Below are 17,237 nucleotides of genomic sequence, written 5' to 3' on the forward strand. Positions count from 1 at the left end.
ACCCGGCACCAAGCTCATGGTCTTCAGAGCAGCAGTGATACCCGCCCTGCTGTATGCCTCAGAGACATGGACCATGTACAGCAGGCACCTCAAAGCACTGGAGAGGTACCACCAACGCTGCCTCCGCAAGATCCTGCAAATCCCTTGGCAGGATAGGCGCACCAACGTCAGTGTTCGCGCTCAGGCCAACATCCCCAGCATCGAAGCTTTGGCCACGCTTGATCAGCTCTGATGGACAGGTCACATCGTCTGCATGCCCGATACGAGACTCCCAAAACAAGCGCTCTATTTGGAGCTCCGACACGGCAAGAGAGCCCCAGCTGGGCAGAGGAAACGCTTCAAGGACACCCTCAAAGCCTCCTTGAAAAAGTGCAACATCCCCACCGACACCTGGGAATCCCTGGCCCAAGACCGCACAACGTGGAGGAGAAGCATCCGGGAAGGCGCCGAACACCTCGAGTCTCTTCGCCGGGAGCAAGGGGAAGCCAAGCGCAGGCAGCGCAAGGAGCGCACGTCAACCCAAGCACCCCACCCACCCGCCCCTTCAACCACCGTCTGCCCCACCTGTGACAGAGACTGTAGGTCCCACATTGGACTCATCAGTCACCTGAGAACTCATTGTTAGTGTGGAAGCGAGTCATCCTCGGTTCCGAGGGCCTGCCTAAGAAGAGGAGGAGGAGGCGCGGCAGCCAATTTGCGCACAGCAAGCTCCCACAAACAGCAATGTGATAATGACCAGATAATCTGTTGGCTTTTTTTTAAAGTTTGGAGATGAAAGGGCTGGGGGCCGACTCCGCAGGTCTGGGGAAGAGCGGGGCTGGTAGCTCGGCCATTTTGGTCAACTTCTAAGCATCGTGAAGCTTCAGTAGAACCTTCCTGCCTCTCCCCCGACCAGCCTACTTTCAGTCACCTCCTCCTCAGGAGGGTGGGAGGAAGAAACTGGCTCTCCCCGGCCCTCCGGAGAGAGCAGTGGTTGTACAGGGGGGGGGTGGGGGGGGGGGGGAAGCGTGGGGCAAGGAAGCCCTTTAACCTCACCTCGTCATCCCCCGTCAGCGACACCAGCTGTTTCGATCGCTGCTCCATCAGGCAGACGTGTTTGATGGGATTGTACAACGCCTCGATATAATCTGAGGGAGAACAAGGCACATCCGTCATTTAACAGGCACAGCATGGGTTAGATACAGAGTAAAGCTCCCTCTACACTGTCCCATCAAACACTCCCAGGGCAGGTACAGCACGGGGTTAGATACAGAGTAAAACTCCCTCTACACTGTCCCATCAAACACTCCCAGGGCAGGTACAGCACGGGTTAGATACAGAGTAAAGCTCCCTCTACACTGTCCCATCAAACAGTCCCAGGGCAGGTACAGCACGGGTTAGATACAGAGTAAAGCTCCCTCTACACTGTCCCATCAAACGCTCCCAGGGCAGGTACAGCACGGGTTAGTTACAGAGTTAAGCTCCATCTACACTGTCCCATCAAACACTCCCAGGGCAGGTACAGCACGGGTTAGATCCAGAGTAAAGCTCCCTCTACACTGTCCCATCAAACACCCGCAGGGCAGGAACAGCATGGGTTAGATACAGAGTAAAGCTCCCTCTACATTGTCCCCATCAAACACTCCCAGGGCAGGTACAGCACGGGTTAGATACAGAGTAAAGTTCCCTCTACACTGTCCCATCAAACACTCCCAGGGCAGGTACAGCACGGGTTAGATACAGAGTAAAACTCCCTCTACACTGTCCCATCAAACACTCCCAGGGCAGGTACAGCACGGGTTAGATACAGAGTAAAACTCCCTCTACACTGTCCCATCAAACACTCCCAGGGCAGGTACAGCACAGGTTAGATACAGAGTAAAGCTCCCTCTGCACTGTCCCATCAAACACTCCCAGGGCAGGTACAGCATGGGTGAGATACAGAGTAAAGCTCCCTCTACACTGTCACATCAAACACTCCCAGGGCAGGTAAGAGCACGGGTTAGATACAGAGTAAAGCTCCCTCTACACTGTCCCCATCAAACACTCCCAGGGCAGGTACAGCACGAGTTAGATACAGAGTAAAGCTTCCTCTACACTGTCCCATCAAACACTCCCAGGGCAGGTACAGCACGGGTTAGATACAGAGTAAAGTTCCCTCTACACTGTCCCGTCAAACACCCGCAGGGCAGGAACAGCATGGGTTAGATACAGAGTAAAGCTCCCTCGACACTGTCCCATCCAACACTCCCAGGGCAGGTACAGCACGGGGTAGATACAGAGTAAAGCTCCCTCTACACTGTCCCATCAAACACTCCCAGGGCAGGTACAGCACAGGTTAGATGCAGAGTAAAGCTCCCTCTACACTGTCCCATCAAACACTCCCAGGGCAGGTGCAGCACGGGTTAGATACAGAGTAAAGCTCCCTCTACATTGTCCCCATCAAACACTCCCAGGGCAGGTACAGCACGGGTTAGATACAGAGTAAAGCTCCCTCTACACTGTCCCGTCAAACACTCCCAGGGCAGGTACAGCACGGGTTAGATACAGAGTAAAGTTCCCTCTACACTGTCACATCAAACACTCCCAGGGCAGGTAGAGCACGGGTTAGATACAGAGTAAAGCTCCCTCTACACTGTCCCATCAAGCACTCCCAGGGCAGGTACAGCACGGGTTAGATACAGAGTAATGCTCCCTCTACACTGTCCCATCAAACACTCCCAGGGCAGGTGCAGCACGGGTTAGATACAGAGTAAAGCTCCCTCTACACTGTCCCATCAAACACTCCCAGGGCAGGTACAGCATGGGTTAGTTACAGAGTAAAGCTCCCTCTACACTGTCCCATCAAACACTCCCAGGGCAGGTACAGCACGGGTTAGATACAGAGTAAAGCTCCCTCTACACTGTCACATCAAGCACTCCCAGGGCAGGTACAGCACGGGTTAGATACAGAGTAAAGCTCCCTCTACACTGTCCCCATCAAACACTCCCAGGGCAGGTACAGCACGGGTTAGATACAGAGTAAAGCTCTCTCTACACTGTCCCATCAAACACTCCCAGGGCAGGTACAGCACGGGTTAGATACAGAGTAAAGCTCCCTCTACACTGTCCCATCAAACACCCGCAGGGCAGGTACAGCACGGGTTAGATACAGAGTAAAACTCCCTCTACACTGTCCCCATCAAACACTCCCAGGGCAGGTACAGCACGAGTTAGATACAGAGTAAAGCTTCCTCTACACTGTCCCATCAAACACTCCCAGGGCAGGTACAGTATGAGTTAGATACAGAGTAAAGCTCCCTCTACACTGTCCCCATCAAACACTCCCAGGGCAGGTACAGCACGAGTTAGATACAGAGTAAAGCTCCCTCTACACTGTCCCATCAAACACTCCCAGGGCAGGTACAGTATGAGTTAGATACAGAGTAAAGCTCCCTCTACACTGTCCCCATCAAACACTCCCAGGGCAGGTACAGTATGAGTTAGATACAGAGTAAATCTCCCTCTACACTGTCCCATCAAACACTCCCAGGGCAGGTACAGCATGGGTTAGATACAGAGTAAAGCTCTGTGGTGATTATTCTTTATGTTTAGTAAGAAGTATTGTGATTGGTTATTTGTTTCCTGCCTTGGGATATATGCTGTAATCTCATTGGTAGTTGATGTCATGTGATTTGTGGTGGCCATCTTAAATTCAGTTCTTTCCAGCCTTTAGTTGGGACTGGGTGTTGAAGATGTGCTACCGGATTTTTAAGTTAATAAAGCCTAGATTAGAAATGCAAATCTATTCTTTATTTCAATTTATTAACTTTATGTCAGAATGGAGCGATATCTTCCACCAGAACGATTCAATGCTGACCCTAATTCTGCAGGAGTGGATGATAAATGGAAACATTGGTATTGTACATTTAAAAACTTTTTGGGCGTGTTGGATCAAGAGTCTCTAAGCTGAATATGCTGATCAACTACATTGCTCCGGATGTGTATAAGTATATTTTGGACTGTAAAACTTACGAAGTGGCTATTTCTACATTGGAAAAGATTTTTGTTAAACCAAAGAATGAGGTATTTGCATGTCACCTTCTATCTGCCCGTAGGCAGCAGGTGGGAGAATCTTTGGATACTTATTTACAAGCACTTCGGTGCCTTAGTGTTAACTGTAATTATAAGGCCGTGATGGCTGAAGAATATAAGGAAGAATCGGTATGGGATGCTTTTATTAATGGATTACTGTCTAGATCAATTCGTCAGCGGTTGTTAGAAAATAAGACTTTGGATCTTAAGAGTGCTTTTGAGCAAGCTTCCACATTGGATGTGGCTCAGAGAAGTTCGGATTCTTATGCTCTTTTTAATTAGCCTGTGACTGTGGTTTTGGCAGTTCCGGATGAAAAGGAATTATGTGGACTTAATAGGAGTGGTTTACTAGATTCTGAAACAGTTTCTACTTCAGCGGCTGTTGCCTCTAGGATTCAGAAGTGTTATTTTTGTGGGAACGTCCGGCACCCTCGTCTGAAGTGTCCTGCTCGGGAGGCTGTGTGTAGTAAATGCGGCAAGAGAGGTCATTACGCACGTGTGTGTAAATCATCAGGTTCAATTACCTCCTCTGTGACTATTCAGCCTTTAGATAGGGCGTTTATTGCATCAATTTCTGCTGCATTTGCTCATGGCCTAAACAAAGCTATAGTTACGGCCCAAGTTAATGGGTTGGAAATGAAGGCCCTTATAGATACGGTCAGTACCGAGAGTTTTATAAGTCTTCAGTTTGCAAAAGAGAAGCATTTGAAAATCTCGCCTGTTTCCTATCAGGTGTGTATGGCTCAGACAACTCTCACTTCACAAGTAGCTGGTTGTTGCCTTGTGAAATTGATTCTTCTAGGTAATCCGTATACTGATATATGCCTATCTGTTTTGCCTAATCTCTGTGCGGATATTTTGATTGGTCATGATGTGCTTCAGTTACATGAGAGTCTCAGTCTTTCATTTGGAGGGACTAAGCCACCTTTATCTATTTGTGGATTAACCTCTTTATCCATTTCTCCATTATCACTTTTTTCCAATTTGATGCCGGATTGTAAGCCAATTGCTACCAAGTCAAGAAGGTATAGCAGTCAGGATAGAGAATTTATTAATTCTGAAGTTCAACGTCTCTTATTGGAAGGAATCATTGAACCTAGTTGTTCGCCTTGGCGGGCACAGGTAGTTGTCACGACTAACGAGAGACATAAGAAACGAATGGTGATAGACTATTCCCAAACTATTAATAGGTATACTCAATTAGATGCGTATCCTTTGCCTAAGATTGATGAGCTTATCAATAAAGTATCTCAGTATAAGGTTTTTAGCACTATTGACCTAAAGAGTGCTTATCATCAGATTCCTATTGTTAAGAAGGATCAACCATATACGGCCTTTGAGGCTGGTGGAAAGCTGTATCAGTTTTGCCGAATACCATTTGGTGTTACTAATGGTGTTGCTTGTTTTCAACGGGCAATGGATGCTTTTATAAGTGATAACTCTCTCTGACACCTTTTCATATTTAGATGACATCACGGTGTGTGGCAAATCAAGGGTGGAGCATGATTCTAATTTAGAAAGATTCCTTCAAGCTGCGGAAAAAGTTGGTTTAACTTTCAATAAAGAGAAGTGTACCTTTTCGACCACTGAGGTAAATCTACTGGGGTACATTATCTCGGGAAACAAGATTAAACCAGACCCAGAACGTCTGCGACCATTGATTGATTTACCTTGTCCTACTATTTCTAAGGCTTTGCAACGAGTTGTTGGACTGTTTTCTTACTATTCTAATTGGATTGCAAATTTTTCCACAGAAGATCCGGCCTCTTATTCGGGTTACGACATATCCTCTCTCATGGGAGGCCAGGACGTGTTTTGATAATTTTAAAAAGGATATCCTTGGAGCAGTTGTGCATTCTATTGATGAGCAGGTTCCTTTTGTGATTGAGACGGACGCTTCTGATTTTGCAATTGGGGCTACTCTGAACCAAAATGGAAGACCTGTGGCCTTTTTCTCACGTACCTTGAACAATAGTGAAAAAAGGCATTCTTCAATAGAGAAAGAGGCGTATGCAATAGTAGAAGCACTGCGTAAATGGAGACATTATTTATCGGGGCGACATTTTAAGTTGGTAACTGATCAAAAGTCTGTGTCCTTTGTTTGATGTCAAACATTTTGGAAAGATTAAGAATGATAAAATAATGAGGTGGAGGATTGAGTTGGCATGTTACCATTTTGATATAGTTTATCGTCCGGGGAAGGATAATGTTGCTGCTGATGCGCTGTTGAGGGCTTATTGTTCTGTGATTCACGGAGATACGCTTATTAATCTTCACAATGCCTTATGCCATCCTGGGGTTACGAGGATGATACACTTCGTACGCAGTAAGAATTTGCCCTTTTCAGTTGAAGACGTCAAGCGGATGACTTCATCATGTTCTATCTGTGCTCGGTGTAAACAGAATTTCTTTAAGCCTCAACGAGCTCATCTTATAAAGGCTACTTCTCCTTTTGAACGTTTGAGCGTCGATTTCAAGGGGCCTCTTCCTTCAACTACTCAAAACCGATATATATTTACTGTTGTGGATGAGTTTTCAAGGTTCCCTTTTGCTTTTCCTTGTGCAGATGTATCAGCTGCTACAGTTATCAAATGTCTGACTCAACTTTGTCATCTTTGGGATGCCTGCGTATATCCATTCGGATCAGGGAAGTTCTTTTATGTCTTCCCAGTTGAAGGAATACCTTCAGAGTCGGGGAATTTCTACTAGCAGAACTACCCCGTATAATCCCCAGGGTAATGGACAGTGCGAACGATACAATGGGGTGATCTGGAAGGCAGTTATGTTGGCTTTGACATCCCGGAACCTTAAGAATACACAGTGGGAAATGGTACTGCCTGATGCCCTGCATTCCATTAGATCATTGCTTTCAACGGCTACTAATGTGACCCCCCATGAAAGGCTCTTTAACTATCCGCGGAGATCTACTACAGGATATTCGGTCCCTTCATGGCTTACTATGCAGGGACCTGTGCTGCTTCGACGCCATGTTAGATTGTCAAAATATGATCCTTTAGTGGAGGAGGTGGAGCTGTTGGAGGCAAATTCCCAATATGCTCATATTCGATTCCAAGATGGGAAAGAAAGTACCGTTTCAATTATAGACTTGGCTCCTTGTGGTGGCCAGCCCTCTTCTGAGGATATTAACAATAGTCATGATTCAGATAATGTGGATGCTGTTACAGATACGACGAATATTTCCAATCCGACTGCAGATAATTATACTTCTATTAGTCAGCCCTCGATGGATGTTCATGACCGTCTCAGTTTACCTCCTGATGGGATTTCTAATCTGAAAACCGTTGAAAATCGGGATATGGATAGCCTTCCTGCAGAAGATACTTCTGTGTCTCCTGGTGTGGGAGGGCAAGGAATTTCACCAAGGTTAAGAAGGTCGACACGAACAAGATATCCGGTCGACCGATTGAAAATGGACTTTTAAATTAATAGTAATGTTTTAAAATTGTTGAAATATTATATTATTGTTTTAGTTGAGAGATACTTAATACTTATGTGCAATGTTATTATTTGTTGTTGCTCATTTAGTATTGTCATGTTGAATAGTTTTATTTTGTCTGTGCATAGTTTTAGTTGTAAATAATTAATTATAAATTGTAAAGGTTATTTAGGTTGGAATATATTTTAAAAGGAGGGGTGAATGTGGTGATTATTCTTTGTTTAGTAAGAAGTATTGTGATTGGTTGTTTGTTTCCTGCCTTGGAATATATGCTGTAATCTCATTGGTAGTTGATGTCATGTGATTTGTGGTGGCCATCTTAAATTCAGTTCTTTTCAGCCTTTAGTTGGGACTGGGTGTTGAAGATGTGCTACTGGATTTTTAAGTTAATAAAGCCTAGATTAGAAAGGCAAATCTATTCTTTATTTCAAGCTCCCTCTACACTGTCCCCATCAAACACTCCCAGGGCAGGTACAGCACGGGTTAGATACAGAGTAAAGCTCCCTCTACACTGTCCCATCAAACACTCCCAGGGCAAGTACAGCACGGGTTAGATACAGAGTAAAGCTCCCTCTACACTGTCCCATCAAACACTCCCAGGGCAGGTACAGCACGGGTTAGATACAGAGTAAAGCTCCCTCTACACTGTCCCATCAAACACTCCCAGGGCAGGTACAGCACGGGTTAGATACAGAGTAAAGCTCCCTCTACACTGTCCCATCAAACACTCCCAGGGCAGGTACAGCACGGGTTAGATACAGAGTAAAGCTCCCTCTACACTGTCCCATCAAACACTCCCAGGGCAGGTACAGCACGGGTTAGATACAGAGTAAAGCTCCCTCTACACTGTCCCATCAAACATAAGAACTAGTAGCTGGAGTCGGCCATTCAGCCCCTCGAGCCTGCTCCGCCATTCAATAAGATCATGGCTGATGATCTACCTCAATTCCACTTTCCCGCCCGATCCCCATATCCCTCGATTCCCTTAATATCCAAAAATCTATCGATCTCTGCCTTGAATATACTCAACGACTGAGCCTCCACAGCCCTCTGGGGCAGAGAATTCCAAAGATTCACCGCCCTCCGAGTGAAGAAATTTCTCCTCATCTCAGTCCGAGATGGCCGACCCCTTATTCTGAGACTGTGACCCCTGGTTCGAGACTCCCCAGCCAGGGGAAACAACCTCCCTGCAGCTACCCTGTGAAGCCCTGTAAGAATTTTGTATGTTTCAATGAGATCACCTCTCATTCTTCTAAACTCTAGAGAATATAGGCCTAGTCTACTCAATCTCTCCTCATAGGACAATCCCCCCATCCCAGGAATCAGTCTGGTGAACCTTCGTTGCACTCCCTCTATGGCAAGTATATCTTTCCTTAGGTAAGGAGACCCAAACTGTGCACAATACTCCAGGTGTGGTCTCACCAGGGCCCTATATAATTGCAGTAAGACATCTTTACTCTTATACTCAAATCCTCTTGTAATAAAGGCCAACATACCATTTGCTTTCCTAATTGCTTGCTGTACCTGCATGTTAACTTTCAGTGATTCGTGTACAAGGACACCCAGGTCCCTCTGAACACCAACATTTCCCAATCTCTCACCATTTAAAAAATACTCTGCTTTTCTATTTCTCCTACCAAAGTGGAAACTTCACATATCTCCACATTTATATTCCATTTGCCATGTTCTTGCCCACTCACTCAGCCTGTCTATATCCCCTTGAAGCCTCCTTGCATCCTCCTCACAACTTACATTCCCACCCAGCTTTGTATCATCAGCAAACTGGGATATATTACACTTGATCCCCTCATCCAAATCATTGATGTAGATTGTGAATAGCTGGGGCCCAAGCACTGATCCTTGCAGGACCCCAGTAGTTACAGCCTGCCAACCCAAAAATGGCCCGTTTATTCCTACTCTCTGTTTTCTGTCTGTTAACCAATCCTCAATCCATGCTGGTATATTACCCCCAATCCCATGAGCCCTCATTTTGTTTAATAACCTCTTGTGTGGCACCTTATCGAATGCCTTCTGAAATTCCAAATACAGTACATCCACTGGTTCCCCCTTATCTACTCTGCTAGTTACATGTCTGTGCCGATCAGAGCAGGGACCTCAATCACCCCCCACCCCACCCACCCCGGGGTTAAGACACAGACACACCCTGACCCGGCTGGAAAGTCTGAGGCAATGCGGGCAAAAGGCGGGACTGCGACACCCTCCATGGCCAAATAGCCTGGGGGCATGGCCCGTCCAGGCTCAGGGGCTCCCCCGAGCAGCTGAGCTACAGGCTGAAGGGACGAAAGGCCCGTTTCCTTCTGGTAACCGTCGGCGACGGGACGCCAAAGTTGCCGCTCCGGCGACGAATCCCACCTCCTCCTCCCCTCCCCCCCCCCCCCCACCACTGTGGCGGCGAAATACGGAGAGTCAAGCGGAGACCTGCGTGCGTGTCGGGCACGTAGTCCTTCACATCGGTGCTGACAAACAGGACAGGCAGCTGAAGAGGTTGATTGCATTCGTTCCTCAGGCAGATGTAGTGGTAACCTGGGAGAGAGCGAGAGAGAGAGAGACACCAGTCACTACCAGCACGAACAAATCGCTCCCGTGTTCTAACTCGCACCCAGTCCCGTTCACCCATCACCCCCTGTCGCTCGCTGACATTCATTGGCTCCCGGTCCAGCAATGCCTCGATTTAAAATTCTCATCCTGGTGTTCAAATCCCTCCAGGGCCTCCTCGCCCCTCTCCCTATCCCTGTAACCTCCTCCAGCCCCACACCCATCCCTATCTCTGTAACCTCCTCCAGCCCCTACACCCCTCCCTATCTCTGTAACCTCCTCCAGCCCCTACAACCCTCCCTATCTCTGTAACCTCCTCCAGCCCCACACCCATCCCTATCTCTGTAACCTCCTCCAGCCCCTACACCCCTCCCTATCTCTGTAACCTCCTCCAGCCCCTACAACCCTCCCTATCTCTGTAACCTCCTCCAGCCTCTACAACCCTCCCTATCTCTGTAACCTCCTCCAGCCCCTACACCCCTCCCTATCTCTGTAACCTCCTCCAGCCCCTACAACCCTCCCTATCTCTGTAACCTCCTCCAGCCCCACACCCCTCCCTATCTCTGTAACCTCCTCCAGCCCCTACACCCCTCCCTATCTCTGTAACCTCCTCCAGCCCTACAACCCTCCCTATCTCTGTAACCTCCTCCAGCCCCACACCCCTCCCTATCTCTGTAACCTCCTCCAGCCCCTACACCCCTCCCTATCTCTGTAACCTCCTCCAGCCCCTACAACCCTCCCTATCTCTGTAACCTCCTCCAGCCCCTACAACCCTCCCTATCTCTGTAACCTCCTCCAGCCCCTTCAACCCTCCCTGTCTCTGTAACCTCCTCCAGCCCCTACAACCCTCCCTATCTCTGTAACCTCCTCCAGCCCCTACAACCCTCCCTATCTCTGTAACCTCCTCCAGCCCCTACAACCCTCCCTATCTCTGTAACCTCCTCCAGCCCTACAACCCTCCCTATCTCTGTAACCTCCTCCAGCCCCACAACCCTCCCTATCACTGTAACCTCCTCCAGCCCCTACAACCCTCCCTATCTCTGTAACCTCCTCCAGCCCCTACAACCCTCCCAATCTCTGTAACCTCCTCCAGCCCCTACAACCCTCCCTATCTCTGTAACCTCCTCCAGCCCTACAACCCTCCCCATCTCTGTAACCTCCTCCAGCCCTACAACCCTCCCTATCACTGTAACCTCCTCCAGCCCTACAACCCTCCCTATCTCTGCAACCTCCTCCAGCCTACAACCCTACCTATCTCTGTAACCTCCTCCAGCCCCTACAACCCTCCCTATCACTGTAACCTCCTCCAGCCCCTACACCCCTCCCTATCACTATAACCTCCTCCAGCCCTACAACCCGCCGAGATCTCTGCGTTCCTCCAATTCTGGCCTGTTGCGCATCCCCCAATTTCCATCGCTCCGCCATTGGCGGCCGTGCCTTCAGCCGCTTGGGCCCTGAGCTCGGGAATTCCCTCCCTAAACCTCTCCGCCTCTCTCTCCTCCTTTAAGACGCTCCTTAAAACCGACCTCTTTGACCCAGCTTTTGGCCGCCTGTCCCAATATCTCCTGATGTGGCTCGGGGTCTGATTTACGCTCCTGTGAAGCACCTTGGGACGTTTTACTACGTTAAAGGTGCTGTGTAAATACAAGGTGGTGCGTGTAATGAGTGCTTGTCTGATGCTGTGTTAAAGGCGCGGGATAAATACAAATCTTTCGAACTTTCAGACTCAAACTCGACTGAGAAATAAAACAGAGCCTCAGTCAATCGTTGTGACGCTTACCCGGTCGAATAGCAGAAACCGGGAGGACACGATGTCCGAGAAACTTTCCTCCCTCTTCAAACACGGCGATCCGCAACGAGGCGAGAGTTGGCAGAACGACCTGTGGGGCAGCGGAAGCAGTCACTGCGAGTGGCTTCAGTCTGGGAGCAGAACGTTCCAAGAACCGTCTCTCCTGCCCCGTTACTGACCAAATCCCCAGATTTTGCCTGAGGGATATATATTGGCCCCCAGGACAATATTTTAGTCCACTTGAGGGGGCAGACGGGGCTTCGGTTTAACGGCCCTCAGTACTGCCCCTCCGACAGTGCGGCGCTCCCTCAGTACTGCCCCTCCGACAGTGCGGCGCTCCCTCGGTACTGTCCCTCCCTCAGTACTGCCCCTCCGACAGTGCGGCGCTCCCTCGGTACTGCCCCTCCGACAGTGCGGCCCTCCCTCGGTACTGCCCCTCCGACAGTGCGGCCCTCCCTCGGTACCGCCCCTCCGACAGTGCGGCGCTCCCTCAGTACTGCCCCTCCGACAGTGCGGCGCTCCCTCAGTACTGCCCCTCATACAGTGCGGCGCTCCCTCAGTACTGCCTCTCCGACAATGCGGCGCTCCCTCAGTACCCCGCCCCTCCGACAATGCGGCGCTCCCTCAATACTGTCCCTCCCTCAGTACTGCCCTCCGACAGTGCGGCGCTCCCTCAGTACTGCCCCTCCGACAGTGCGGCGCTCCCTCAGTACCGCCCCTCCGACAATGCGGCGCTCCCTCAGTACTGTCCCTCCCTCAGTACTGCCCCTCCGACAGTGCGGCGCTCCCTCAGTACTGCCCCTCCGACAGTGCGCCGCTTGCTCAGTACTGCCCCTCATACAGTGCGGCGCTCCCTCAGTACTGCCGCTCCGACAGTACTGCTCCTTCGACAGTGCGGCACTCCCTCAGTACCGCCCCTCCGACAATGCGGCGCTCCCTCAGTACTGTCCCTCCCTCAGTACTGCCCCTCCGACAGTGCGGCGCTCCCTCAGTACTGCCCCTCCGACAGTGCGCCGCTTGCTCAGTACTGCCCCTCATACAGTGCGGCGCTCCCTCAGTACTGCCCCTCCGACAATGCGGCGCTCCCTCAGTACTGCCCCTCCCTCAGTACTGCTCCTTCGACAGTGCGGCACTCCCTCAGTACCGCCCCTCCGACAATGCGGCGCTCCCTCAGTACTGTCCATCCCTCAGTACTGCCCCTCCGACAGTGCGGAACTCCCTCAGTACTAGATTTTGGCTCGATTCTCTGGAATGGGGCTTGTCCCCACTACTTCCTCACTGAGAGGGACTGGATGGGGGGCGGTATCAAGAAACCATAAACCAGCACTGGGAATGTTGGGAAATACCTTTCGGAAAACGAAGGCCTCGTCGTCCCAGACGGGGTTCAGCGAGTTGACCAGGGTTTTGGTGCGGAACTTGCGTTTGGTGTCCACGGGAAGCCCGAACATGTCGACCTCCACGTACATGCCCACCTTCTTATCCGACAGGAACTGCCCCGAGATTATCTGCAACCATCGGAAACATAACGTCAGATCGTCCAGACCTCATCGTTCCCAGCGCGAGGCCAGTGGGGGTGCGGGAAACCCACCCTCAGGCCAAGTACCCGAGGCCGCAAACACCCCCCCGAACACACACGCACCCCGCCGGGACCCAAGACCTGCTCATCCTGAACTGAGCCTGCTCCCCCCGCCTCCGACTCTCCCCCCCAACCCCCCCGACCGACTCTCCCCACCCCCCGACTCTCCCCCCTCCGACTCTCCCCCCTCCGACTCTCTCCCCCCTCCGACTCTCTCCTCCCTCCAACCGACTCTCCCCACCCCCGACTCTCCCCCTCCGACTCTCCCCCCCCGACTCTCTCCCCCCCCCGACTCTCCCCCCGACCTCCGACTCTCCCCCCCCTCTGACTCCCCCCCTCCGACTCTCCCCCCCCCCGACTCTCCCCCCCCACCCCCTCCGACTCTCCACCCCCCCGCTCCGACTCTCCCCCCCCCTCCGACTCTCCCCCCCCTCCGACTCTCCCCCCCGACCGACTCTCCCCCCGACCGACTCTCCCCCCCGACCGACTCTCCCCCCCGACCGACTCTCCCCCCCCCGACTCTCTCCCCCCCCCGACTCTCTCCCCCCCTCCGACTCTCTCCCCCCCCGACTCTCCCCCCCCGACTCTCCCCCCCTCCGACTCTCCCCCCCCCGACTCTTCTCCCCCCCCCCGACTCTCCCCCCCCCTCCGACTCTCCCCCCCCTCCGACTCTCCCCCCCCTCCGACTCTCCCCCCCCCTCCGACTCTACCCCCCCCCGACTCTCCCCCCCCCTCCGACTCTCCCCCCCTCCGACTCTCCCCCCTGACCGACTCTCCCCCCCCGACCGACTCTCCCCCCCCGACCGACTCTCCCCCCCCCGACCGACTCTCCCCCCCGACCGACTCTCCCCCCCGACCGACTCTCCCCCCCCGACCGACTCTCCCCCCCCCGACCGACTCTCCCCCCCGACCGACTCTCCCCCCCGACCGACTCTCCCCCCCCCGACCGACTCTCCCCCCCGACCGACTCTCCCCACTCTCCCCCCTCCGACTCTCTCCCCCCCCCCGACTCTCTCCCCCCCCTCCGACTCTCTCCCCCCCCTCCGACTCTCCCCCCGCCGACTCTCCCCCCCCGCCGACTCTCCCCCCCGACCGACTCTCCCCACCCCCGACTCTCCCCACCCCCGACTCTCCCGACTCTCCCCGCCCTCCGACTCTCCCCCCCACCCCGACTCTCCCCCCCCCCCTCCTCCGACTCTCCCCTCCCCGACTCTCCCCCCCTCCGACTCTCCCCCCCCCCGACCGACACTCCCCACCCCCGACTCTTCCGACTCTCTTCCCCCCCCCCCCGACTCTCTTCCCCCCCCCCGACTCTCTCCGGCCCCCGACTCTCTCCCCCCCCCCGACTCTCTCCCCCCCCCGACTCTCTCCCCCCCTCCTCCGACTCTCCCCCCTCCTCCGACTCTCCCCCCCCCCCCCGACTCTCCCCCCCCCCGACTCTCCCCCCCCCCGACTCTCCCCCCCCCCGACTCTCCCCCCCCCCCACTCCGACTCTCCCCCCCCTCCGACTCTCCCCCCCCTCCGACTCTCCCCCCCCCTCCGACTCTCCCCCCCCCCTCCGACTCTCCCCCCCGCCCTCCGACTCTCCCCCCCCCCCCCGACTCTCCCCCCCCCTCCGACTCTCCCCCCCCTCCGACTCTCCCCCCCGCCCTCCGACTCTCCCCCCGAGTCTCTTCCCCCCTCCGACCCCCTCCGAGTCTCTTCCCCCCTCCGACCCCCTCCGAGTCTCTTCCCCCCTCCGACCCCCTCCGAGTCTCTTCCCCCCTCCGAGTCTCTTCCCCCCTCCGACCCCCTCCGAGTCTCTTCCCCCCTCCGACCCCCTCCGAGTCTCTTCCCCCCTCCGACCCCCTCCGAGTCTCTTCCCCCCTCCGACCCCCTCCGAGTCTCTTCCCCCCTCCGACCCCCTCCGAGTCTCTTGACCCCCTCCGACCCCCTCCGAGTCTCGACCCCCTCCGACCCCCTCCGAGTCTCTTCCCCCCCTCCGAGTCTCTTCCCCCCCTCCGAGTCTCTTCCCCCCCTCCGAGTCTCTTCCCCCCCCTCCGAGTCTCTTCCCCCCCCCTCCGAGTCTCTTCCCCCCCCTCCGAGTCTCTTCCCCCCCCTCCGACCCCCTGCGAGTCTCTTCCCCCCCTCCGACCCCCTCCGAGTCTCTTCCCCCCCTCCGACCCCCTCCGAGTCTCGACCCCCTCCGAGTCTCTTCCCCCCCCTCCGAGTCTCTTCCCCCCCCTCCGACCCCCTCCGAGTCTCTTCCCCCCTCCGAGTCCCTTCCCCCCTCTGACCCCCTCCGAGTCTCTTCCCCCCCCTCCGAGTCTCTTCCCCCCCCTCCGAGTCTCTTCCCCCCCCTCCGAGTCTCTTCCCCCCCCTCCGAGTCTCTTCCCCCCCCTCCGAGTCTCTTCCCCCCCCTCCGAGTCTCTTCCCCCCCCTCCGAGTCTCTTCCCCCCCCTCCGAGTCTCTTCCCCCCCCTCCGAGTCTCTTCCCCCCCCTCCGAGTCTCTTCCCCCCCCTCCGAGTCTCTTCCCCCCCCTCCGAGTCTCTTCCCCCCCCTCCGAGTCTCTTCCCCCCCCCTCCGACCCCCTGCGAGTCTCTTCCCCCCTCCGAGTCTCTTCCCCCCCTCCGACCCCCTCCGAGTCTCTTCCCCCCCCCTCCGACCCCCTCCGAGTCTCTTCCCCCCTCCGACCCCCTCCGAGTCTCGACCCCCTCCGAGTCTCTTCCCCCCTCCGACCCCCTCACCCCCTCCGACCCCCTCAGAGTCTCTCTCCCCCTTCACCCCCCCCCCGACTCCCTCAACCCCCCCAACTCGCTCTCCCCCCTCCGAGACTCTCTCCCGCTCTCCCCCCCGACTCTCTCTCCCCCTTCCCCCTCCGACTCTCTCGACCCCCCCCCGACTCCCCCTCTACCCCCCTCCGACTCCCCCTCTCCGACTCCCCCTCTCCCCCCTCCGACTCTCTCTCCCCCTTCCCCCCTCCCCGACTCCCCCTCTCCCCCCTCCGACTCTCTCTCCCCCTTCCCCCCTCCGACTCTCTCTCCCCCTTCCCCCCTCCGACTCTCTCGACCCCCCCCCCTCCGACTCTCTCGACCCCCCCCCTTCGACTCTCTCGACCCCCCCCCTTCGACTCTCTCGACCCCCCCCTTCGACTCTCTCGACCCCCCCCTCCGACTCTCTCGAACCCCCCTCCGACTCTCTCGACCCCCCCCTCCGACTCTCTCGACCCCCCCCTCCGACTCTCTCGACACCCCCCTCCGACTCTCTCGACACCCCCCTCCGACTCTCTCGACACCCCCCTCCGACTCTCTCGACCACCCCCTCCGACTCTCTCAACCCCCCCCCCGACTCTCTCGACCCCCCCCCCCCGACTCGCTCGAACCCCACCCCCCCCCGACTCGCTCGAACCCCACCCCCCCGCCGACTCTCGACCCCCCCCCCCCCGCCGACTCTCGACCACCCCCCCCCCCCCCGCCGACTCTCTCTCCCTACACCCCAGACTAATATTTTAGTTGGGTCAGGGTATTAAGGGTTATGGAACGAAGGTGGGTGGATGGAGTTAAGATGCAGATCAGATGCGATCGAATTAAATGGTGGGACAGGCTCGAGGGGCTGAATGGCCCCCTCCTGTTCCTGTGTAACAGGCTCGAGGGGCTGAATGGCCTCCTCCTGTTCCTGTGTAACAGGCTCAAGGGGCTGAATGGCCTCCTCCTGTTCCTGTGTAACAGGCTCGAGGGGGCTGAATGGCCTCCTCCTGTTCCTGTGCAACAGGCTCGACAGGCTGAATGGCCCCCTCCTGTTCCTGTGTAACAGGCTCGAGGGGGCTG

The 17,237-nt window shown here is 54.7% G+C and overlaps 1 protein-coding gene across 3 annotated transcripts in view; it reads right to left on the reverse strand.

Annotated features, from left to right (window-relative positions):
* The window catches only part of LOC147080882 (1-phosphatidylinositol 4,5-bisphosphate phosphodiesterase beta-3-like), a 55,854-nt gene that overhangs the window by 14,994 nt on the left and 23,623 nt on the right, over window positions 1-17,237 (reverse strand). For all 3 annotated transcript variants that reach the window (XM_085981046.1, XM_085981047.1, XM_085981048.1), the window contains exons 7-10: window positions 13,202-13,360; window positions 11,847-11,946; window positions 9,950-10,054; window positions 1,036-1,127 (exon numbers count right to left, since the gene is read on the reverse strand). In XM_085981046.1, the coding sequence (XP_085837172.1) occupies window positions 1,036-1,127; window positions 9,950-10,054; window positions 11,847-11,946; window positions 13,202-13,360 (456 nt within the window). The remainder of the gene's footprint in view (window positions 1-1,035; window positions 1,128-9,949; window positions 10,055-11,846; window positions 11,947-13,201; window positions 13,361-17,237) is intronic.

The sequence above is a fragment of the Somniosus microcephalus genome, unplaced genomic scaffold (genome assembly GCF_052327205.1).
Source record: "Somniosus microcephalus isolate GS21.2 unplaced genomic scaffold, FLI_Smic_1.0 scaffold1045, whole genome shotgun sequence".
Lineage (NCBI taxonomy): Eukaryota > Metazoa > Chordata > Chondrichthyes > Squaliformes > Somniosidae > Somniosus > Somniosus microcephalus.